At 37.3% G+C, this 25,924-nt stretch overlaps 1 protein-coding gene across 1 annotated transcript in view; it reads left to right on the top strand.

Annotated features, from left to right (window-relative positions):
* Nucleotides 1-16,891, top strand: part of GPR174 (G protein-coupled receptor 174) — a 36,696-nt gene extending 19,805 nt beyond the window's left edge. Inside the window, exon 2 of the mRNA XM_081222207.1 lies at nt 15,197-16,891. Within this exon, the coding sequence (XP_081078333.1) occupies nt 15,735-16,736 (1,002 nt within the window). The 5' untranslated portion in view covers nt 15,197-15,734 and the 3' untranslated portion in view covers nt 16,737-16,891. The remainder of the gene's footprint in view (nt 1-15,196) is intronic.
* Nucleotides 16,892-25,924: the final 9,033 nt, after the last annotated feature.

The following is a 25,924-nucleotide window of genomic DNA, read 5'->3' as shown; positions in this document are numbered from 1 at the left end:
CGTTTTGGACCCACCTCCTAGAGAAATGGAAATAAAAACAAAGATAAACAAATGGGACCTAATGAAACTTCAAAGCTTTTGCACAGCAAAGGAAACCATAAACAAGACCAAAAGACAACCCTCAGAATGGGAGAAAATATTTGCAAATGAAGCAACTGACAAAGGATTAATCTCCAAAATTTATAAACAGCTCATGCAGCTCAATAGCAAAAAAACAGACAACCCAATCCAAAAATGGGCAGAAGACTTAAATAGGCATTTCTCCAAAGAAGATATACAGACTGCCAACAAACACATGAAAGGATGCTCAACATCATTAATCATTAGAGAAATGCAAATCAAAACTACAATGAGATATCATCTCACACCAGTCAGAATGGCCATCATCAAGGAATCTAGAAACAATAAATGCTGGAGAGGGTGTGGAGAAAAGGGAACACTCTTGCACTGCTGGGAATGTGAATTGGTACAGCCACTATGGAGAACGGTATGGAGGTTCCTTAAAAAACTACAAATAGAACTACCATATGACCCAGCAATCCCACTACTGGGCATATACCCTGAGAAAACCATAATTCAAAAAGAGACATGTACCAAAATGTTCATTGCAGCTCTATTCACAATAGCCCGGAGCTGGAAACAACCTAAGTGTCCATCATCGGATGAATGGATAAAGAAGATGTGGCACATATATACAATGGAATATTACTCAGCCATAAAAAGAAACGAAACTGAGCTATTTGTAATGAGGTGGATAGACCTAGAGTCTGTCATACAGAGTGAAGTTAGTCAGAAAGAGAAAGACAAATACCGTATGCTAACACATATATACGGAATTTAAAAAAAAAATGTCATGAAGAACCTAGGGGCAAAACGGGAATGAAGACGCAGACCTACTTGAGAATGGACTTGAGGATATGGGGAGGGGGAAGGGTGGACTGTGACAAGGCGAAAGAGAGGCATGGACGTGTATACACTACCAAACGTAAGGTAGATAGATAGTGGGAAGCAGCCGCAGAGCACAGGGAGATCAGCTCGGTGCTTTGTGACCGCCTGGAGGGGTGGGATGGGGAGGGTGGGAGGGAGGGAGATGCATGAGGGAAGGGATGTGGGAACAGATATATATGTATGACTGATTCACTTTGTTATAAAGCAGAAACTAATTAAAAAAATAAATAAATAAACTTTAAAAATAAAAATTATTTGGCTTAATCTAGACATTTCAGAGAAGAAATAGAAGCCCAGATAAATTGACTTGCTCAAGGTTACACAGATATTCAATGGCAAAGGTGAAACAAGAACTCAAGTCTTCTCACTCTCAATCTGATATTATTTTCATTACACTAAATTGCGTTTGCTATTACTAATTTAAATAAATACATCACTGTTTATATTTTTGAATAAATGTCACCCTCAAATGTAAAGCTATATGCTTACAGTAGTGATGCTGTGTTTCACCAAATAGTCTCATAACTTCTTCTTTGAAATTATCTTTGAGACTGGATTTGAGCTAATCAAGAAAAATATGTCATAACACACTATGGTCATACCTTATCATACCTTGCTTTTGGCCAAAAATGGCATGTTTAACTTGATCCTTAACTTCATTGTTCAGACTTATTTCTGAATGGCTTTTGCCTGTTTCCAAAATTCAACTACCCTTAAAAGACAAAGATTTTTCACCACCGGGATTATTCTAAAGTATATGAGGCAGACTCTGAGTGCTATTCTAAGGAAGAGTTCCAAAATTTTCCTGAGCAATAAAGAATGTAATTGGAATAAGCCTATAGCCTTTCAAAGTGACAGCTTAGGGAAGACAAACTCGTTTGATTGCTTGCTTCCTGATAAGTTTGTTTATTTATCTATCTATCTATTTATTTATTTTGATATATGTTGGTCCATTTTTTAGGTCTTTTAGTCTCTCAGCAAGATTTTGTGAATACCAGTGTACAGTTTTTTTGACATCATTTACCAGGTATATTTCTAAGTATTTCATATTTTGATGCTATTGTAAAGGTTATCTTTTTCTAATTTCTAATGTACAACTATTAATTACTAGTACATAGATATACAGTGGATATTTCTTCACTGACATTTTTCTGGAAACCTTGCTATATTCAGTTATTAGTTCTGGTAGTTCTTTTTTTGAAGATTGCATTGTATTTTTTTACATAGACAATCATGTCATTTAGAAATAAAGATAATTTTGATTCTTCCTTCCTAGTCTGGATACGTTATTTTCTTTTTCTTGCCTGGTTGCCCTGGAAAGTTGTACAACGTTGCATAGAAGGAAAGAGAGCAGACATTATTTACTTACTCTTGATCTTAGGAGGAAATAATTCAGTCTTTCACCATTAAAAATGATTTAAGAATGTATATATATATATATATATATATATATATATATATATTCTTTTTCAGATTATTTTCCATTATAGGTTATTACAAGATATTGACTATAGTTCTGCCTTGTTATTTCTGATAACTTTATTGTTTTAAAAAATATTATCACTGTGAGGAATCCAATGTCTTAACTGCTTCAACTCATTGATGGAGTCTAGAAAGGTAATGTTTGTGTGTGTGTTTGTGTGTGTGTAGGTGTGCTGTATTGTGTCTTTTGGGTGACTTTTCCCAGATAAATAAGTTCACATGGAGAATACCATTCATCCTCCCAGGCAAAGGAAATTTATTGGAGATGAATACCTTGGTGTGGTATGTAGGACATGTTGATGACATAGTTGAAGAAGTTGTGAGAGTACTAAGGAAGTCAGATAGATAGAACTAGAACTAAGGAAAAAACAACGTAGATAACAACAGTGTGGCAGAGAAGGTCAGATGGAGGAAGTTGCAGTCTAAATAGGAGGGAGAGAAGAGGAACAGGACAGAGGGAGGAAGGAGATTAAAGAAAAATTTAAAGTCAAAACTTTGAGTTATTAGTGTATCAGTGACGTACCCAGTATTAGGAAGAACAGTGAAAGGGAAGGGTCCTAGTTTTAGATAAATTTGCCCTTAAGATTGCTAACCATTTGTTTCAACTTTCCTTTTATCCCGTCTGTAAAGCCTTGTTGAAATGATCGGTGGACAGTTAGGTAGATCACAAACAAATGATGGAAGCACATTACCATTTGATGATCATCTTAAAATAAAAAGTAACCATATTTCTCATGTTCACAATTACTCTGTCACTGATGTCAATCATTGAAACAAACGATTGGCCTTCCAAACTGCCAAAGAGTTGTTTTTGCAATCTCATTTACCTTGACATACACTTAAGGTTGTAAGTATGAGGTGGGGGAACATCTGAATTCAAGGTTTTTTTTGCCATCTCTTAGAGCTAAATGTCATTGCTTTAACACTTGTTAAAATGTTACAAATAAAACAGGAAGAAAATGCAATGAACTCAATTGCAATGAATCTCAAGAAGTGGTTAGTCACTTAGTTTTCAATCCAGTGATATAAAGAGTCATCAAAAACCAACCAAATACTGCAAATGATGCCATTCACTGAAAAAAAAATCCTTTTATGTACTGTCACCAGTTTTGGTTTCAAAGTACCTTCTCTCTTTAGCCTTTCACAAGATACATTTAAGTGAAAGGCATTGGAAATTAATAAATAGCAAGCTTATGCCTAAATTACTTAGGTATCCAGAAGTCCGGCTGTACTCTCTGAGTAGATGATGAGAGAGAGAGGTAAGCAATTGGCTTATGTCAGAGATAAAAGTGAGCAAACTAGCAAATAAATGTAATAGGAAAAAAATATAATCTTTTCTCAACTTCAGATTTTGGGAACAAGTGCCTGTTCAACACACTTTCGGTACTTGGTGAGTTCCCTGGCTATGGTGGGGGAGGAAGTTGTCATTTCCTGCCATAAGAAGGTAGCAGGTGGTGGTAAAAAAAAAAAAAAAAAAAAAAAAAAAGAGTAAAAATAGCACCACATTACCACAAAGAAGTGTGCTCTTCTCCATTTTGGGGTGTGTGTGTGTGTGCATAGTGGGAGGGTAATACTTTTTAAACCTGACTTCCTTTTATTTGCACTTCGCTTGATTGCAATACAATGTGGCTGTTTAAATGTATATTAAGAATTGAGATTTTTTAAAAAGGCTATTAGTGTGATTTGAGTCGTGTACTCTGCCTTAGTTCAGAGCTTGCAGATAAATTTGGTAAAATTGTAGTTGAATAAGTTTTTAAACGTTAAGTGAGCATGGAGCTTGTGGGGGGTCACTGTTGCTGTGAAGGAATAATTTTCTTTTTGATTGTTTCTGAAATTTCTTCAATTTGATTCCCAAACACTTAAGTGAATACATTTGATTGTTTTGAGGAAACCATGTAGGAAATTGTAATCAGTTCAATGTTATGGCATTCAGAGCACTTATTTTATCCATTGGCAGGTGACCAATAAGAAAGATAGGGCTTCCCTGGTAGCGCATTGGTTAAGAGTCCGCCTGCCGATGCAGGGGACATGGGTTCGTGCCCCGGTCCAGGAAGATCCCACATGCCGCGGAGCAGTTAGGCCCGTGAGCCATGGATGCTGAGCCTGAGCGTCCGGACCCTGTGCTCCATAATGGGAGAGGCCACAGCAGTGAGAGGCCTGCGTACCACACACACAAAAAAAAAAAAAGATAAAATTTTCCTGTTATTAAAAAAGACAACTTCATACAGAAAATAATTCAAATGTGATTCTCAGCAAATAAAAAAGAAAAACTCTTTAAAAAGTGGTTTTTTAATCTCCAAATACTTCGCAGTAGCCAATATCAATGATTAAAACAATAGCTAGAAATTACTAAATATGTTTTTAGATTTTATAACTTGAAGAGCCTTTAAGTGACATATTTCAAAACTTATACAGAACTGGATAATTGGAAAAAATATTCTACAGACTTACAGGGACATTTGTATTCAAATTTAACAGGCATTTACTAAAGGTCTACCAATGAACATTTAATACAGGTCTGTTCTAAGTGTTGTGAGAAATACATAGATGATTAGGACAGAATTCTTACTCTCAAAAAGCTTACAATCTAGTGAATATATAGACAACCAACTATACTATCAGACAGGATGAAACACATCAGACTATAAAAGAGGTATAAGCACTATGCAGTGGGAAGTCAAAGGAAGGAGAGTTAATTCCAATTTGGGTGAACTCAAGAGAGTCTTGGAGGAAGAAATGAGATTATAGAAATTCTCCTTTCTATCAAGAATTTTTCTATCAAAGTGGGAAAGTGGGGATGGGGGACTGGACCTTGAAGACATTTCGACTAAATTAAAAGAGAGAGAGACATTAAAAGGTACATGATGTATTCAAGATAAGCCTGGCATGGTGGAAGCCTAGGGAATTTGGAAGAGTGTAATAAGAGATTGGGCTCAAGAGAGAAAATAGAGCTTTGAATGTCAGATATTTACATCATCAAAGTGTGAATATTTGAAGGATTTTGCACAAGTGCATGATATGCTTCAACCTGTATCTGACAAAGACATCTGCAGAAATATGTTAGTCTAAAATAATAAAGTTGTGATATTTAACATAATAGAAAGGAAGTACAGCTATTGCTCATGTCAAAATGTTGTAAACAGAGATAAAATATGAATGTCTGTTCCTCCTGAAATATTGCTGAGTGTTACTGATACTATGCTGGAAATGTACAAAAAGTTTGCAATTGCTGGTCGGTATTCTTTACTTGCTTGCCTATTCATTTTAGGTGGAAGATGACACTCTATACTTTGAGTCAAAACAGAACAGAAGCTCATAGTCTTTCTGTAGGAGCATCTGCAAAATACTTTAGAAGAAGAGATTTTCTGGGTTTCTTAGATACTTTTCAACCCATACTACAGACTGCAAGAAAACAGTGGATGATATATATCTGCTTCTTTTAAAACAAATTTATCTATTTATTTACTTATTTATTTTGGCTGCATTGTGTCTTTGTTGCTGCTCACAGGCTTCCTCTACTTGCCGCGAGCAGGGGCTATTCTTCATTGAGATGTGCGGGCTTCTCATTGTGGTGGCTTCTCTTTGCTGCTAAGCATGGGCTCTATGCACACAGGCTTCAGTAGCTGTGGCACGTGGGCTCAGTAGTTGTGGTTCATGGACTCTAGGGTGCAGGCTCAGTAGTTGTGGTGCATGAGCTTAGTTGCTCCACGGCATGTGGGATCTTCCCAGACCAGGGCTCGAACCTGTGTTCCCTGCATTGGCAGGCAGATTCTTAACCACTGCACCACCAGGGAAGACCCAATATATATCTGCTTTTAAAGCCAAAGAACAAGATCAATGAAGGACAGCATTGGCTTGTCCTTCATTATATCTCAATCTTGAACTATATTACCTTTCACTCCAGTGAAATGTCATCAGAAGTGACCCAAATATTACAAATAATGCCACTCACTGAAAAATTATTTTATTTGCTAACAGAGCATTATGCAGTAAAAACAAATACACAAAATTCCAGTCAAATATTGCACATGCATCAAGCTCCAGAGGCTAACGTAATCCCAGACTTGACTTCAGATGGGGTCTGTGATTCTTTAGGACACTTCAGCCCTGTCCTAGAGAAGAGTAAAATTTCTCGGTCTTTGTGAATCTAGTGCCTAAAATATTAGTGTGGGATGAAGAGAGTGTCATATGAAAGGGTCCCATATGACAATTTTCACAACCTCTTTTCAATCAATATGTATATGATGTCATCTCAGACAAATGTGACAACAGTTCTGGTGAGGACCTATAATCTAATTTGATGTTTGATGTTTCATACCTGGGGCATCCTTATTCCAGACTTGGGCTAGAGTGATCTCCAAGTGAATATGTCATTACCCGGTTCTTGGATCCATGGGTACAGTAGATTTAGCACAAAGGTCTTTGAGGTTAGTCTAGGACTCTCCCCATTTTACCCCCTATAACCCTCCTTTTGGAGACAGATCCAGGGAAAGAGAACCCTCCACTTCTAACACTTTCCGGTCATAGCTCTTTTCTCAAATGTGGTGGCTTACAAAAAAGGAGAGTTTGAGAAGAAGAAACGTTAGCAGTGATGTGCCAGCCTCTCTGCTTCCACCTAAGCCAAGGGCCATGCACCTGTCACAGCATTCCCATCACTGGTGGAAAATTAGTCAAGGAATACAGTCATCATTTTCAATGACACTTCAGTCTCAGTAATCAGAAAAATACCTCTAAGAGCCAAGAGTTTCCAGAAGACTCAGTTTGCTTCTACTAGTCAGGAGGGTTGCTGATGCTGGAAGGAGAACTGTAGGACCACAGTAATGGTTCCTGGTATGTGGTTACGCTTTAGACAGTGACTTAAAAGACTTTTGGGACTTATTTTTTGAAGTGAGAATCTTGATTAATTTATAGGATCCACTTTCTAAGTATAGAAAACACGGTAGAATATTGAGAAGTAAACAACTAGAAGCCTGTTGAGAGAAGACATACTACCAAGAGCCATAAAATAAAACAGGTCCAGCAAAGAAAAAACCACCACTAGGGGAGGCTTATATTCAGTCATCTGGGATAACAGTGTTCAGTGTCTTGTACCCCTTTCATATGCCTCCCTTAAAGCCTGGTTGAAGAACAGTATATATTATCTGTCATTTAAAATTCAAGAATAGGACTTTCCTGGCGGTTCAGTTGTTAAGATTCTGCACTTCCAGTGCAGGCGCCATAGGTTTGATCCCTGGTCGGGAAACTAAGATCCCACATGCCATGCAGTGAGGCCAAACGATTAAAAAAAAAGAAGTAAAATTCAAGACACCCCCCTTTATTAGATTAATTGTCTTGTTCTTTGGATATCAAATGTTCCCTGGGAATTTTTCAAAGTAATTACTGAAGGTTCTATGAATGCTTTTTAGGGTAATTACTGAGGGCTAAACAATTCCTTTTTGCCATTTGCATTTAAGTATTTAAAATTCAATTTAAAGAATTTTCCATCAGGATTCTTTATGCAGTTTCTGAAGACCCCAATATCTGCTGAGAGGTTTCTATATTATGCTTTGCTTTTTAAAAACACAATGCTATACACCTTGTATAATATAGTGTGGAGAAAATGGCTTCAAATTATAAGTAAAACACAAGTAACTGTGGAGAGGGGGGTAACCACTGAGCACCAAGACCAGAAAGATGTGATACAATGAGCAGAAAGACAAAGGATGCAAAAGCTCTGAGGTCTATTACACACGATCCAGAAATCCTGAGTTTGTCTGAGGTACTGACATTCCCCAAGAAAAGTTACCAGGTTTAAATTACTGCACTCCATCTTTAAGGGTGGGAGGCTGAAATTCTAAGCCTAAGTTCTCCCTATAAGGCAAAAGGCTTATCTTTAAGAAAAAGGAGTTTGGGCCCCAGCCAACAAGTAGGAAAGGACTTTTCCTTTCTTTTTCCTTAAAGGAGGGCTTTTTTGGTGATCCATGAATTTACACCACATTAGGTAGCTACCTACACCCCAAATCAAGGCCAGCTCCAGAATGAGGCCCTGGAGACTGGTTTAACTTTCCACTTCACCCTTGCTCTTTTTACCAGAACCCTTAAGGTTGGTTTACTCCTCCACTTTCACAGACTATTAATCCTGTGAAGCAGTGGATAGGGTACACTCTCAAAGAGAAAATTGCAAGAAAAAGAACTGCAAAAAAGTGAAAAGGGCCAGAAGGACCTGATTATCTTGGACCTTAGTTTATTTTATATAAGCTTGGAAGCTTATAACTTTCCTTAAAAAAAAAATCTCCCTTCTTGTCCAAATGCTCATGTCTGGTCTGAGACACAAGGTGACATTCAAAAGAGCTGAGGAAATTCCCCACAGCCGTGTCAGCAGTGAGAACAGAAAATATGTACCATTTTCCGACTGTAACATAACTTGTGATCTTCTCATCACTTCTACAAAGTGAAAATATTTTAAATGTAACATGTAAAATGAAACTTTGTAAAATGGTTACTTGTATTTTAAATAGAAAGTTATTATATACACCATGTTAGCCCAGAGACCACATTTTGAGAAGCCCTGCTTAAGAAAAAAGGAAAGAATAAAAATAGACACCTATAAATCATGTGGATAAGAGGGAGACCCTGAGAGGTGGGAGCCGTGTAAGAACAAACTCTTTTTTTTTAATGGATGGAAGGAGCAAGAAAGTGGATAGTGGTTAAAGTAATTTTTAATTATCAGTACAGATTTCAACAGCTTCTGCAGTAACCCATTCCCAATACCAATTGGCACATGTTGGTCTTCAGGATACGAAATGATTGCAAACTAAGATATCTGAGGAAAGGCAGCATGTCTGGGCATTATTCACTCTGATGGGAGATTGAGTGATGACCTTCCTTCTTTCTATGAGTAATTAAAAGCGTATTACTCAGAGCAGAGCAACAAGATACAGAATCTGATGAAGAGGAAATGTGCTTCAGATCTCAGAAGAGACATTTAGACTCAGCTAAGTGAAACTTCCTAGCAAAACAATAACTCTAACTGCTTTGTCCACACATAGGTATTTCCTCCCTTCATGGAGCTGGCCTATCAGGGAATCATAGATGTCAGAGATAAGAGGAGTTGGGAACATGATTAGATGTGGTATCTATACAGAACACCCCTCTTTTATTTATTTATTTATTTATTTATTTATTTATTTATTTATTTATTTATTTATTTATTTATGGCTGTGTTGGGTCTTCGTTGCTGTGCATGGACTTTCTCTAGTTGTGATGAGCAGGGACTGCTCTTTGTTGCAATGCACGGGCTTCTCATTGCAGTGGCTTCTCTTGCTGCCAAATGCACGCTCTAGGCACGCGGGCTTCAGGAGTTGTGACACATCAGCTCAATAGTTGTGACTCATGGGCTCTAGAGCGCAGACTCAGTAATTGTGGCACACAGGCTTAGTTGCTCCGTGGCATGTGGCATCTTCCCAGACCAGCACTCGAACGTGTGTCCCCTGCATTGGCCGGTGGATTCTTAACCACTCCGCTACAGGGAAGTCCTGCATGTGCTTCTTATTGCGGTGGCTTCTCTTGTTGTGGAGCACCGGCTCTGGGTGTGCGGACTTCAGTAGTTGTGGCTTGTGGGTTGTAGAGCGCAGGCTCAGTAGTTGTGGCACACAGGCTTAGTTGCTCTGCGGCACGTGGGATCTTCCCACACCAGGGATCGAAACTGTGTCTCCTGCATTGGCAGGCAGATTCTTAACCACTGTGCCACCAGGGAAGCCCCCCACCCCTCTTTAAAATAAAAATTCTGATGGAACATTCTCCCTAGGAGAATTAGCTAGGTAAAGACTTTCTAAAGTATTTGCTTACTGAGCTGTAGTCAGCTCTTAGATATAGTTGCTGGACAGGTTTTCTGGAAATACTGTAAATTATTTCACTTCGAAGATTTTCAAAAGTGAAAAAGAAGCCCTGAGATTTGCTATGTGTGCTGATCAGAATCAGGAAGAAATTGTTCTGCTCTCTTCTATTCAATATTTGTGATTACTCGTGTATCATAAAAGTATAATTGCCTCCCACACACATGTACGCTCCTTGTTCTGTCCCACATTATTTGCAGTCACTTGTAGCACTAGGTCTGCTTTTTCTTGGCTTACTAAAGTGTGTACATAACCAGAACTCTAAAATAAAGTTGGCTTTTGAGCAAGCAGTTGCATTTGACCTGTGATTGGATGGTTACTGGGCAGAGCTCCACATCCCAAAATATAGTCTCTACTTGCCACTAATATGTCTCAAAGACCACCATTATAAATTAGGTCTTTTAATAATTTTAATAATTCACTTTCCTTTATTAAAATACAGAAACACATTTTGCTGAGATTTTACTAAGAAGTCTCAGTAAAATAACACAGAAAGCTATCCGTGATATTCTTTTGAAACAGGTTTTCCCAGAAATAAGCAACCAAATACATAATATTGCTGAAAACACTCTTGAACCATATCATGAGTAAAATTTAGTGAAGCTTCAGGTTCAGGTAAACGGATAAATATTCATAAATAAAAATACTAAATTCCCACAAGAACTATATATAGAATAGTTTCTGGCCTGTATATTGCTGGAAATCAGGCTAAATTCAGGCCATCAGTTTCATTTTTTCTCTTATATTTTTCTTCTTCCCAAGGAAGTGCATAAAATTAAGTAAGGATAGGCTCCTGAAGCAAGAAAAAATTGCTCAAGGAATCTGGCATGTTGCTTCAAATAAATAGCTTATTTAAAATTGGAGTCTGTTCCAGTGTCTGTTACAATACGGATTCCTTCCTGAGAAAGGGAAATCTCAAAAAAAAAAAAGTAATATGCTCTGGAAAAAATACCTCCTTCATCTTTTGTGTCCATCGCTCTTAGATAAAGGAATATTTATATTAATTATAGCACAGCTGACTAGGGTTTTTTTTTTCCATGCTTGAAAGCCTTTCCAACAATCCCAAGCAACTTTTCCTACTAGAAAATAATGTTATCTGAACAAAGGGAAAACATTACCAGCTCTCCCAGAAGGAAGTCAGAAGTATATTAAGGGAGATTCTGTATTCAGGAGCATTTCAAGTTTGCAGTTTAGGATATACAGATGAAAAAACATTAAAATGTGGCCAGTGAGGGAACAACCAACAGGAAAAATACAGACTTCAGGAAGATAGCCTTGACTTTAAGTTCACATTACTTAATCAAAATGTTCTTAATATTTAGTTGGTTCCCCTCTTTTGTGTTTTTAGGGTATACTGTACATTGCCTATGATCACAGTTTTCATATTGTGCAGCAATTATCATTCTTCCTTACTAGACTATAAGGCCTAAGAAGACAGAGATCTTGTGCCTTTTTCCACCACCTATATCTCCAGTAGTAAGCATGCACCTGGTAAATGATAAATGCTGAATAAATATTTGCTGAATAAATATTGGATGATCCCAACATATTCCAAACCTAGTTCTAGGTGCTTCGGGGGGTATAAACGTATATAAGACTCAGACCCTGACTTCAACAATTTTCTGGCATAGTTGTGGTACAGTGGGGTGAAAAGGGGAGCAGAGGCATAAATAAGACACAGACATAAGTTACTAACGAAAAAGCAGAAGAAGTATGTGCTTTAAAAGAGGTATAAGTGAGGGTTTTAAAAAGGAGTTAGGACAACAGTGTTGAGTTAAAGAAGTTTTCACGAAGAACAGGAAATTTGAGAAAGGTCTTCACAAATAAGTAAGACTGGTATGCAAAAAACAAAACAAAACAAAACAAAACAAAAGATATTCCAAGCTGAGGTAGCAGACTGAAAAAATGAAAAAAGCTCTTTGTGGGGGAAGAAAAAGTCAGTTTGAATAGTATGGAGTGCAGTTGGGCTGGAGTTCTGGGCATGTTAGGAGAGCACTGGGAGACAAAATCCTAAAGGTAGATGGCACTGTATTTAAGGAAGCCATTGACTGCCAGACTGTATTTTGTGATTTGTTGGGCAGTAGGAATCCATTAACGCTTTTTAAGAGCTCATTTTAAGGAAAAAAATATCTGACAGCATTATATAGTATGGAGTAGAAAATGATAAGGGATAGGAAAATAAATTAAGTAATAAGGTCCTGAACTAAAGTATAAACAATGCAAATTTAAAGAATAATATTATGAGAAAGTTGCAGAAAGTAGTAATAATAATAATATCAGTTATTAAGCACTTATGTACCTTACACTATGCTAAATAAATTATATACAGCAGCTCAATTGATTCTCACACTGACTCTCTAAGTTAGGTACTATGATTACAATGAGAAATTAAAGAATCAGAGAAGTTTGGTGATATACCTGAAGTCACACAGTTATTAATTAAAAGAGTAAGAATTTAAACCCAGGTAATCCTGACTCCTAAACATATATTATTTCCCCCATAATATGCTATCTTCCCTAACTTGTTTGGAAGTGGAAAATAAATGACAAAGAGTCAATGCCTCCAAGACTTTGAGACAACCTAGGAAAACATTAGTGAACTTAATAACAATGAAGAAGTCAGGAGCAGAATCTGTTTTGAAGTTTTGAGGGATGATGATTTTTGTGTGAGATATATGGATTTTATTTACTGAAATTATTTCATTCAACAAATACTGAGCACTTATTTGGGTCTCCACAGTCCTCAGTTCTGTTTTATAGCAAGTAAACAAAACACACAAGAATCCTTGTCCTCCTGAACTTTACATTCTAGTAGGGAAAATATATAAAAACAAAATAAATAAGTAAAAATCAAAGAGTATGTTAGTTACAACTGGCAATAGATAAAATAAATGCTGAAGGGAGATGGGGAGTGTTGGAGGTGAGCTGCAGTTTTAAATAGGAAGATGAGGGAAAGCCTCATGAAAAGGACCCACTTGGGTAAAGATCTGAAGGAGGCAAGGGAGTAAAACAAATAAATAACTAGACTAAAGCATTTCAGGCACAGGGAACTGCCAATTCAAATGCTTTGAGCCAGGAAGGTTCTTGGTCTGTTCACCTAATAGCAAGAATGGTAAAGTTGCTGGAGCAGAGTCCAAGGGGAAGAATCTTAGAAGGTGAGGTCAGAAGAGTAACCAGGGGCCAGATCATATAGTTAAAATAGGCCATTTGTTGTAAGGACTTTTATTTTTCCTCTGAGTTAGATGAGAAGACATTAGGAGATTTTTTATCAAAGAGGTGACATTATCTGACAAAATATGACATATTTTCAATAAATAGAAAAGATGGCTTCACTTTCATATGTTAAATTTTAAGACAATAATGAAATATCCAAAAGAAGAGGTGTTATATATAGTTGGAAAGAGAGGTACAGCTCAGGATTGACATATAGATTTAAGAGTCATTGGCTTTGATAGGAGAGGTGAATGTTCATTAGAGGTTGACTGGATGTTTATTTGTATAGTTCTGACTTCTAATCAGTGATGTTAGCAGGTGACGACTTTTATATAAATAGTTAAAAGGTGGTTGAAAACCCAGGGCTTGTGACTTTTTGGTCTGCCACCTAATTTTGCCTGTCACCTAATCAAAATCACTACCTGTGAAAATATTTCAAAGATGTATTTCAGTTTGGGAGCTGAACAACCTCTAATTTTAACCACTCTTTCAACATTGATGTTATTCTTTACAATCTTGATTCTTTTTATTTTATAATACTGTCACTCTACTTCCTTATCTGAGAAATCTCAAGTATTTAACCCCTTCAATCTGAATGCATAGTTCATACTATTTATCAGCATGTTTAAATAAAGTGTGCATCGTATCTTTGAACAAATGTGCTATTTTACTTACCAGGCAATTGAGGCAAAATAATAACAATTACAATTCCTTCAGTGGTTGAATCAAGCCAACTTCAAACATGGATTTGATAATCAACATGGATTTGATAATCCATGGCAGGATGTTTTATAATTTCTACTTCATTTTTGTTCTTCCCCCATACCTTTAAAGTCAGTTAACTCCTCCTGCATTTCAGCAGCCTCGAGGCAACTATCCAGGTGCCTAAACTAAAATTTGTTTTAGAACAAAGGTCATGGACCTATCTGGGTCACCTTTTTGGGGATTTTGATTCTCTGTATTGATGTCATTGTCCTTTGTCTTGGATAATTGAGAGGTGACTAGATGACCCTTGTTATTACAAGTAATTAAAGAGAGGCTGGTTGCCCACTAATTTTCAGACATCTGGGGAAGATATGAAACAAATCAGTGGCCCCTATATGATGGTTCAAGGACAAATGCTGGGTTGGTTATATCTGAATCATATGGGGATCTTTTTAGAAATACAAATTTCAGGCCCTAAGTACTGAATCAGAATCTCTACAGGAGACACCAGAAAATCTAAGGAAAGTTGTAATTTTTTCTAAAATTCCCCAGATGAGTGTGACAATCAGTGATGTTTGTGAAGCTGTGGTCTACGTCAGAGCCTCTCAAATATTAATATGCCTAAGAATCACTTGTGGTTCTTCTTAAATTGCTGATTGTGTTGCAGTAAGTCCCAGATGGGATCTGAGATTCTTTTGCATTTCTAAACAGCTCTCCAGTAATGCTGGTTCATGGATCACATTTTGAGTAGTAAGGGGCTAGATTTCTTCTCAGATTCCTTCTAGCTATACTGTCTTGTGATTCTAAAGTGTCTTATGGAACTTGTGACTAATCACTCTCATTCACATCAGAACTTTCCATTAAAGGTAATAGATTTTTCTACACATAGGTTTTTGTTTTTTCAAAAATTTCTAGACAATAATTGGCTTAATTTTTTTTCATTTGCAGCTCTGACTTTGTTTCTCACTTTTTAGTTTACGACACATGACTGAAAAAGTCCCAGAAAGATGATCTATCCAAGTTAATCACCTGTGAAGAGTTGTGGACCCACTGAGTACTAAAGCAAACCTTTCTTCTATGTGAGCCAAAAAAAAGAAAAACAGCCTGCCAAACACCAGTAAAGAGATGACTGTCATCATATGGGAATTTGAAGAGCTACTATATGGCACATTTATGATCAAATGGAAGAGGATCAACTGTTATGATGTCCCAGAAGGCCTTTTAACTGAGTAAAGAATAAAGAAGAAGGGAAAATTATAACAGCTTGTCATCTGTGCTTGCACATTAGACTTCAATGTAGTTAATGTAGACAAATCCAAAGCAAACATGCAGATAGTTATTTGAAAAAAAAAATCATGTATAGAAGCCCAGACCAATGCAATAAAAAGGAGGTTATTCTATATTCAGTCTCCCCAGCCCATCGATGATCAGTCTTTTAGAAACAGCAGCAGTAGATTATAAATTTAGCTTTTAAGCCACAATTTAGCAAAGGCAGTTTCTCTAGAAAGAAACATGCCTGCTAATGACACATGTGCTGGGACAGATGGATCCAATACAGATTTTCGATACTTCATCTATGCAGTGACATACACTGTCATTCTTGTGCCAGGTCTCATAGGGAACATATTAGCCTTGTGGGTATTTTATGGCTATATAAAAGAAACCAAACGGGCTGTGATATTCATGATAAACCTAGCCATTGCTGACTTACTACAAGTCCTCTCCTTGCCACTGAGGATCTTTTACTACTTGAATCATGACTGGCCATTTGGGCCTGGCCTCTGTATGTTTTGTTTCTACCTGAAGTATGTCAACATGTATGCAAGCATCTACTTCTTGGTCTGCATCAGTGTGCGAAGATTTTGGTTTCTCCTCTACCCCTTTCGCTTCCATGACTGTAAACAGAAATATGACCTATACGTCAGCATTGCTGGCTGGCTAATAATCTGCCTTGCCTGTCTGCTATTTCCTCTCCTCCGAAGCAGTGATGACACCCCTAGCAACAGAACCAAATGCTTTGTGGATCTTCCTACCAGGAATGTCAATCTAGCCCAGTCTGTTGTCATGATGACCATTGGTGAGTTGATTGGATTTGTCACTCCTCTTCTGATTGTCCTGTATTGTACCTGGAAGACGGTTTTATCACTGCAGGATAAATATCCTGTGTCCCAAGACCTTGGAGAGAAGAAGAAAGCCTTGAAGATGATTCTAACCTGTGCAGGAGTTTTCCTAATTTGCTTTGCACCTTATCACTTCAGTTTTCCTTTAGATTTCCTGGTCAAGTCCAATGAAATTAAAAGCTGCCTAGCCAGAAGGGTGATTCTGATATTTCATTCTATTGCCTTGTGTCTTGCTAGTCTGAATTCCTGCCTTGACCCTATCATATACTACTTTACCACTGATGAGTTCAGAAGACGGCTTTCAAGACAAGATTTGCATGATAACATAAAACTCCATGCAAAATCATTTGTGAGCAGCCATACCACTTCTACCTTGACAACTGAACTATGTTAAAAAAAAAAAAACTGGATGTGGACTGAAACTTAAGCTATAAAATTTCAGTGACATATTATATACATATGATCTCAACTAGAGCCAGCAGCTGTATCTGTGAACCTAAGACAAAGAGAGACTATTAGGTTGAAGTCATTATAAGCACTTAGTTTTGTTAAAATGGACACTGAGTTTCCTTGTATTTAGAAGCAAAGTAATTGTCTATTTATACTAGTAATCACAGTTTATATCCCAATATCATATTTTAGTTGTCTTTAAGTAGGATGGACATTATATTATTCTGCAAAAACAGTGTTAAAATCATGGACCTTTTTTTTTTTTTTTTTTGTGGTACGCAGACCTCTCACTGTTGTGGCCTCTCCTGTTGTGGAGCACAGGCTCGGGACGCGCAGGCTCAGTGGCCATGGCTCATGGGCCTAGCCGTTCCGCGGCATGTGGGATCTTCCCGGACCAGGGCACGAACCCATGTACCCTGCATCGGCAGGCTAGTGTTTGAAGACTCAAATAGCTATTTCCTTCATTTCAATATCAGTATGAAAAATCATCTGTCACATCTATTAATAGAATCAAAATCTGCACTCAGGCCTCTGGTATGTTTAAAATAAGAACAATAAATAAATTCACATACTCTCTATGACTGTATAAATTGCCATATTTAATCTAACCAGGGCAGGTGGCTTGTCAAAGTTCATACAATGTGACCCAAATTGCCTTTAAAGGTCCAGGAGAAAGCAGATAGGTGATAATCATAGTTCTGATTCTCTTAAACTATTTCCAGAGAACACCTCTGAAGATGTACGGACCTACCAAGTAAAGGAAATGTCCACCATGCTTCTAGAGTGACATCAAGGTACCTCTGACAGGTTACTGCACTTTCTGAGCCTATGGAAGAAGTAGTGCAGTAAGTTTAGGCCACTAAGTTTAGGCCAGAGCAAAAAGATGAAGTTATTCCTTATTTTTAAGTTAGGTGGCAACTGTCAAGCTGCATTCACAAGCCAGAGTAGGTTTGGAGGCAGCCAGGCATGTGGACCCTAGAGTCTTCAGTAATTTTTCAGGCCCAGCTTTGCCCCAGTCATACCATTGTAAGGCCAGCACAGCCTCCATTCCAGCATCTGGGGAAGTCAATATTTTCCCCTTTTGAGAAAAGTGCAGAAGATTAATTTTGGCCACATTGGACGCCCATTAAAAAGCCTTGCCTGCTACATGCCTGCTACCTGTTTAGTACTACTATGCAGGAAACAGACCCAGGATATGAATAGTAATTTAACCTGAGGTCTTAAATATTAGAATACTTTGAAAAATATTTTGGCAAAAAGCTCTAAGTTTCAAAGAGTGCTTTAATTAAAATATGTGTGCTTTAAAATGAAGAAACATGCTACTTCCTATCTGGAAGGAATGTGAAAATCAAGGAAGAGCTCCATCATATTTACAGAAAGGGGGTTATTTTAAGCACAGTTACAATACCAATATGTTTGGGGGAAAAGAAACTGGTGAAATTTAAATGAATTCTAATATCTAAGATGAATGGAAATTTTTCTAATGTTTTCTCTAGGCAAGTGTTGATTTGCTTGTACTCTGTTATTAAGATACTACCCTGCTAGAAGATCGACTTTGTGCTGCTAGCAATTGTGTATGTATTTGTATCCTAATTATTCATCATAAGGTACCTATTTTGATGTGTTAAATGAGTTCTAAATGAGTGTTAAATTGTGTTTTAAAATGGGTAACTGTAATTATGCCTGGTCTCTTTGCTTTAAAGTGATTTGGCTTTGAACATAATTCAGTGTTGTAATGGCATTAGAAGTAATAATTTTGTGGGTACTTGTGATGAAAGGGACTTGTCTATACTATATGTGTTTATTATTTTCTATATTAGCATGAATTACACTTTTTAGGGTCATTTTGGGAGACCAGTGATTTAATTTCATTAACATATTAATTTCACTTTAAACATATCTATCATTTTAAACAGGAGGGAAATATATGCAGGAGATTACTGAATTTCTTAGAGGAAATGTTGAGGTTATAGCCCATTTATTAGGCAGTCCAGAAGCCCTTGAAAATTATTTATATCATTTGAGGAAAAGACAGAGAGAACAAGTGTCCAGTATTCTTATGCTGCTTAGCTAGGATCACACCTTCTCTTCAGGCCTGCCCATCTAAGTTTGTATTCAATGCTGTGATTTACTTTATCAAACCGTCCTCATCATCAGTATGTTTTGTCTTCTGTCCTATTCCCTTGTTCTAGTCAGTACCTGATAAATTTATTCACACTAAGGTACTAATGACTAATGTTAGCTTAATATTAATTTGCCAAGGGATATCTGAATTCTACGCCTTAGGGATGAACTTTAACTCAAGGTGTACATCTCTCACTTTTAATGGAGGGATTAAAGACACTGAAGCAGACTGGAAAGGAAGATATTTTGAAGAAAGTCTTACAGCAGTGTCTTTCAGGTTACATATAGTAAGTGATCACCTAATTTTCTTACAATAATGGGGATGCTAAATCTTAAGAAATATATCTAAAAACATGACTATCAGTTTCTCTGATCTCTGCTTGTTTTCTTTCTTTTTGACTTTTTCCCCTTCCAACTCTGGATCTGATTTCCAGGGAAAAGTCTAAACTAGGAGGGAAGTACTGTTGCAGCTGCCATCCAGACAGCAGCCTCTTGAGTGTCTCCTTTCCTTGGAGAATTTTCTCTCCAAACCTCCCATTTGTCACTTTCTGGGTTTAATGTAAAAAGTAAAACCCTCAAAAAGTAAACACCATCAACTACAGCAATATACAATTCAAGATAAATGAACTCACATTTTCTATTAAAGTTATTTGAGCTCTGATTGCGAAATGTACACACAATTATTCCAACAAATATTTTTTTAAGTGGCTTTCTAAAAAATTTTTATTCATTTATTTATTTATTTATTGGCTGCATTGGGTCTTCATTGTTGAGCATGGGCTTTCTCTAGTTGTGGCATGTGGGGGCTACTCTTAATTGCGGTGCATGGGCTTCTCACTGCTGTGGCTTCTCTTGTTGCAGAGCACGGGCTCTAGGCACGCAGACTTCAGTAGCTGTGGCACGTGGGCTCAGTAGTTGTGGCTTGCAGGCTCTAGAGCGCAGGTTCAGTAGTTGTGGTGCATGCACTTTGTTGCCCCAAGGCCTATGGGTTCTTCCCAGACCAGGGCTCTAACCCGTGTCCCCTGCATTGGCAGGTGGATTCTTAACCACTGCACCACAAGGGAAGTCCCTAACAGATATTTTTAATATGGAGTGATTTCCATTTTATTATTATTGCTATTATTTTATTGTTATTATTATTATATACAAATGGTTTATATGTTTACATTGTCACTTGGTTTAGGAACTAATTCTGTTAACCTGTAATTACATGAAAAGGAGCCATCTGCTCTAGGAACAACAGATCAAACTACCTTGGTCTGAAACTATGCATAAGTGGAACTCCTGTGCAACGTCATTTTTCTGTCATCTTTTTGTTTTTACTCCCAAAACACTGTGAAAATGTTGCACTTGGAATATATTTATGTCTATAATTTATAATATGCATTTTAATAATAAAGATGGTCTCTCTATTTGCATAGAAAATTTCTGCCTCCAGAATTCAATGTTACTTTTTCTGCAAACTGATGTAATTGATGATCTTTGTCAGTGTTCTCACATACATGGATGTAAGTCCCCTGAGGCTCTACTCTCTCTTTTTCTCTGGAGTGGTGCATTCTATTTTCAAATGGAAAGATGAACCACTTCCTCATCCTACCCTACACCTGCCATCCACTCTTCCCATACTGGTCACACCCTACTAAGATTATTCTCCATCCTCACTTGTTGACCAAGTATATCCAAATGACTTAAATACGTGTACTTGCTAAAGTACAGTCTTTGGGCAGAAAAGAAGATGAGGGAACAGAAGGAATGTTTTAATCTTAAGGGATTTTAAGACCCAATAGTTTGATTTTTCTTATAGATTAACAGGGAAAAAATCTTATCCTTCACTGTCCCTCTCTGCTCTTCTCAAAATAGATCTACATAAACAAAACAAAACAAAACAAATAGTAAAGTCAGAAGAATTGTCTCTGGCTCTCCTCTCATCCTAGTTATCTTTCTTCCACTTTAGCAACTCCCTCCTCATCTCACCTATATTCCTAATGCTTTCAGTATCTTCTGCAATAACCAAGTTGTTATGAATTACACATTTTGACTGCTACAGAAAAATGTTCCTAGGAAGTGGTAAAGGCTTTCCTATGGAGAAATTTCTGATGTTTTGGTAGACTTGAAAAAAATAATGGGATATAAATATGGGATTTGACCCACATTTCAAATGTCCTCAAATAATGTACATCCCTCCTACATGCCTTCTTGAATCCACCTCACAAGTAATTTCACTGCCTTCACTGTACCGTATTTTGAGAGGGAAGAAGTGAGAGATAAACTCTCAAGTAAATGTGGCTCTTTCAACTTATTTATTCCTCAATAATTAAAGGATGTGATGAGTGTTTGAGGGGCAGGCAGTGAGCTGTATCTTTGTTGAACTTCACAGATAATTTCTTCAGCAGAACTTCCTCAGCCTTAAACACTTACTTGATTTTTCCAATACCTTATTTCTTCTTCCATTTTTTGTTGACTAAGTTCTCTTCATCTAACTCCTTACTGAACATCTGTTTATTCATCTATAGGCATAGTCCTTATTTAAGGCCTTATATTTTCCTTCTTGGATCTCTTCAAGGAATAATAGAGCAACTGTTCATTGGTGGGAAGTGGGCTATAATTAGGCCTATCACTCTGACGCCAATATCTTCCTTTTGCAGGAGCTTCAGAAGCAGAGCTGAGAGGCAGATCTAGGATCTCTGTTCTTCAAGTTTGATTCTGTCCCACAATGGAAAGATGTTTTTCAGCGTTTCCTAAATAATGTTGAATATTCACAACTTGAACAAAGACCAGGATCATTTATACCTTTTAAAATGCCAATCTAATGAGAAGAAAAAATAAACAAAAACACCTTGAAACAATAACGATCTAAGTTTGAGGCTCAGGGAATGAAAGTATGAAGAAAGTAATCTTACTATAAACTTCCTACACCATACCTGGATAAAGTAAAACATTGTAATAATGGGTTCAAAATAGTGTCACTAAATAAGTTTAACTTTTTCACTCAGATGCATATAAGGATAGATATGTGTATATATATATATATATATATATATATAATGTATAACATATATATGTATTTTACTATGGAAAAATTCAAATATATTCAAAAGAAGAAAAGAAGAACAGTTAGTATAAGAAACCCTCATGTACCCATTACTCAGCTTCAACCAACAGCAACACATGGCCAGTCTTCTTTCCTCTATGTCTGCACCTACTCTCCTTACCCCAGATTATATAAAAGTACATTTCATACATTATATAATTCAAATGTTTAATATTTTAATAAGTTATAGTACCATCTAAATGAACTATTTAATATATAATCAAAAAGGGTAAGGGATAAGAACTGGTTTTAGATGTTTTTCAGTAATGACATCAACCACTAAATTCTAACAAGTATAAAAATTTAATTTTTATCAATCTGAACAAGTTCCAACTTAGATAAAATCATCTATTAACCTGATCTTGTTTGCTTTAGCTAAGCCTTCCTTCTACTGCAGAAGTGTGATACAGAATAATGTTGATTTCAGTTCAAGGATCCCTCCATCCAAATTTATTATGACTCTCATGGGAAGGAGTCCAGCACATTCAGGTCTGCTAAAAGTTAAAATACCACTGCTGACAGCTTAAATTTCTACATTTTTGTCAAAATCATCTACTAAACAATACTTCTAGAGCAGTATTAGAATGCATCCATGTAAATGTACATTCTGAAATTTTTCTGAGACCTATGTCATTGTTATGTAAACTCTGTGAATACTGCTCATAGTTAGGTGGTTATATTTCTCTAAAGTTTCCCTCAGACATTTCACATTTTCTTCCTTTGAATCTTTTTTTATAAGCTGTATTGATTAGGCTATAGTTTTATCTGTGATTAATAGAAATGTGGCTTAAACTAGATAGAAATGTATTTTTCTTTCCTGTAAAAGTCTTAGCCAGTTGGTGGCTTTTTTTGGAAAGATATTTGGTTATACATTTCCTGTCTTATAATTCCAACACATTTGAGGTGTTTTCTTAATCTGAATGGTGCAAGTTTTCCTATCACGTTCACATTATAGCTAGTCGGATGGGGGAATGGGGAAAGGGAGACATCCTTCTTTTTTAAGGGGGTGACTGGAAGTGTTGAAAATCCTTTCTGCTTGCAACTCACTGGTTAGAAATCAACTACATGGCCCTGCCAAGCTGCACAGGAGACTAGCATATGTAGTCATTATTAAGGGTTGCCATATGCTAAGCTAAAAATTATTTTATTCTGAAAAAATAAAAACAAATATGATGTAACAATGTGTATTATCTATCACTCCATGGATATCAGAAGTACTAGGGACGTCGTTTTGCCTCAAGAATTCCATACAAACCATAAAACCCAGTAGTCTCTTGTATGCTCATTCCATGTTATTAAACCATCACTTCCCTCTAATGGAGCAGCAAATTCTCTTCCCTCTTGAGGTTTTCTAAATCATCCAATGGCACTTTTACCTACAGCAAAAGGAGGGGCAACCTCCAGAAAAGAGTTATAGTGGTGGTGCTCTGGGAATGTATGGACAACACTTAAAACCTGCAACATGGGGGGTCAAACAAGGTTATGGGAAGTGATTGCACTGGTCAGGATCCCACCTATACTTTCTTTACTCTGTTCTCAGAGAGGAAGCAACACTTCCCTTTCCTGACTTCCCACCAGTCAGCTCAGATGCAAAGCATAGGCTTGCCCTCAAACTTGATTGGTCCAAGGAATTAAAATTGCTTCAAAAAGTGTCTGGCAGTACCTGTTTCTTCTGCCCAGAATGTTTTTTGCAACGGTTATCTTTTCCCTTCCTTCAGTTAGAGTTTGTCAGTTCTCAAAGTTGACCACCCTAACTGAAGAGCTCCCCACCCCTCTAGACACAAGTTCATTTCTAATAAGTTATCTTGATTTTTTTCTCATGGCTTCTTATAATGTGTACTTATTTTATTTGTTTATTGTTCACCTGCCCTACTTGAATATAAGATTTTTTCTCCTTTGTGTATACAATGCCTACCTCACTACTTGCAACATAGTAGACAATAAAAAATAAGTATGTTGGGAGAGTGAGATCAGTGACATGATAGCATAAGACATTCCTCCTTTGTACACCCCCTTTAAATCAACAAATTAGACATCCATACACCAACAAGAGCACAGTTGTGGGAACTTCTGGACTTTGTACATTGCTCTAAAGGACCCAAGTTGTCCACCAGTGCAGATAGTAGGATATAGACCGATCACCATATGGGTTGCAGAACCAGCATAACCAGTATGAATGCCTGGACCCCACTTGCTACTGTTGGGCAAGAATTGGGTGAATACTGAATTCAGCAGACACTTACCCTCAAGAAAGGACTTGCAGAACTCCTGCCTCCTGAAGGGAGAATCTAAAACAACCTTGGATAAGAAAAAAAAGAAAAAAGAAAAAAGAAAAAATCATGAATTTTGTCACAGTGGAGATGGTGAAAGAAACTTTCTCAGTGTTGTCCCAACCCCTAAAAGGCATTGATTGTAGCTGATTTATCTGGTGGAGGTGACCTCTCCTGTGGAGAAAGAGAGGGTTTCCCCTTATGCCAGCTAAATGGGATGCGGCTGGAGAAACCAAGTTCTCTCCACAAGCACCCAGAGTACTAAGGTGGGGGCTCTGAAACTGGGGGAATGGAGCATATTAAGAAAGAGGCAGATTATGGGCTTCCCTGGTGGCGCAGTGGTTGAGAGTCCACCTGCCGATGCAGGGGACATGGGTTCGTGCTTCGGTCCAGGAAGATCCCAAATGCTGCAGAGCGGCTGGGCCTGTGAGCCATGGCCACTGAGCCTGTGTGTCCGGAGCCTGTGCTCCGCAATGGGAGAGGCCACAACAGTGAGAGGCCCGCGGACCGAAAAAGAAAAAAAAAGAGGCAGATTAGAATTTCAAATGGCTTTGAGGGACTTAGGCTCAGCAGAAAGTCCAACCACATGTCTCTAGGAGTGCCACAACTGGAGATTTATCTACTAGGTCCTCAGACTCCCTAAACACACATCACCGAGTGTTAGACCCAGACCTCCCTCCAGTCTGCTACCAGTTCCTTGTGTGTGCTCCCAAATACATCATGAAGAGCAAGCTTAGGACACAGAAAGTGTGCTCTGAAAATAGGCAACTCTTTCTCAAGGGGGAAACAAATACATGAACTATAGCACTATTTTCTGAAATACAAAAGAGAGGTTTCTAATAGCCAGCCTTGTTAATTATAAGAACCAAAGAAGACATAAAAGCTTAGTTAAGGAGACATCTGCTACTTCAAATGTGAAAGCAGAAACACAAAGCTACAACTTTTTTTTAAAATTCAAGGAAATATGGCATCACAAAAACAAAATGATATTTCTACAGCAACGAAACTCATCTAACTGATATAGACTTCAAGATAGCTGTTATAAAGAAATTTGATGAGCTACAAGAAAACTCAGAAAGAATTCAACAAATTAGCAATAAAAAAAGAAGTTATTTACTAAAGAGATTAAATTATGAAAAAGAACCAAACAGAAATTCTGGAGCTGAAGAATTAAATAAATGAGATAAAAAAATGCAATAAAAGCCATCTGTAGCAGGGCAGACTTGATGGAAGAAAAAATAAGTGACTTGCAGATAGAAATATGAAAATAATGCAGTTAGAAGAGGAGTGGGAACTAAGAGTTAAAAGGTGAAGAAAGCCAACCAGAGTTATGAGATTCAATAAGAAAGGCAGATATTAGAATAATTGGGCTTCAGGAAGGAGAAAAGGAGGAGAAGGAAGCAAAAGTTTATTCAAAAAAATAATAGCTGACAACTTTTCAGACCTGGGAAAAGACTTGGACATATAAGTCCAAGAAGCTAATAGAACGCCCTGTAATCTCAATGTAAAAAGACCTTCTCTAAGACTCATTATAATGAAACTGTCAAAAAAAATGATGAAATAATCTTAAAGGCAACCAGGGAATAAAAGAAAATAACCTACAAAGGAAACTCCATTAGGTTATCAGCAGGTTTCTCAGCAGAAACT

Source organism: Mesoplodon bidens (assembly GCF_964165515.1).
Source record: "Mesoplodon bidens genome assembly, chromosome: X".
Lineage (NCBI taxonomy): Eukaryota > Metazoa > Chordata > Mammalia > Artiodactyla > Ziphiidae > Mesoplodon > Mesoplodon bidens.
The sequence above is the reverse complement of the archived record's forward strand: the minus strand, read 5'-3'. Positions and strand labels throughout refer to the sequence as shown.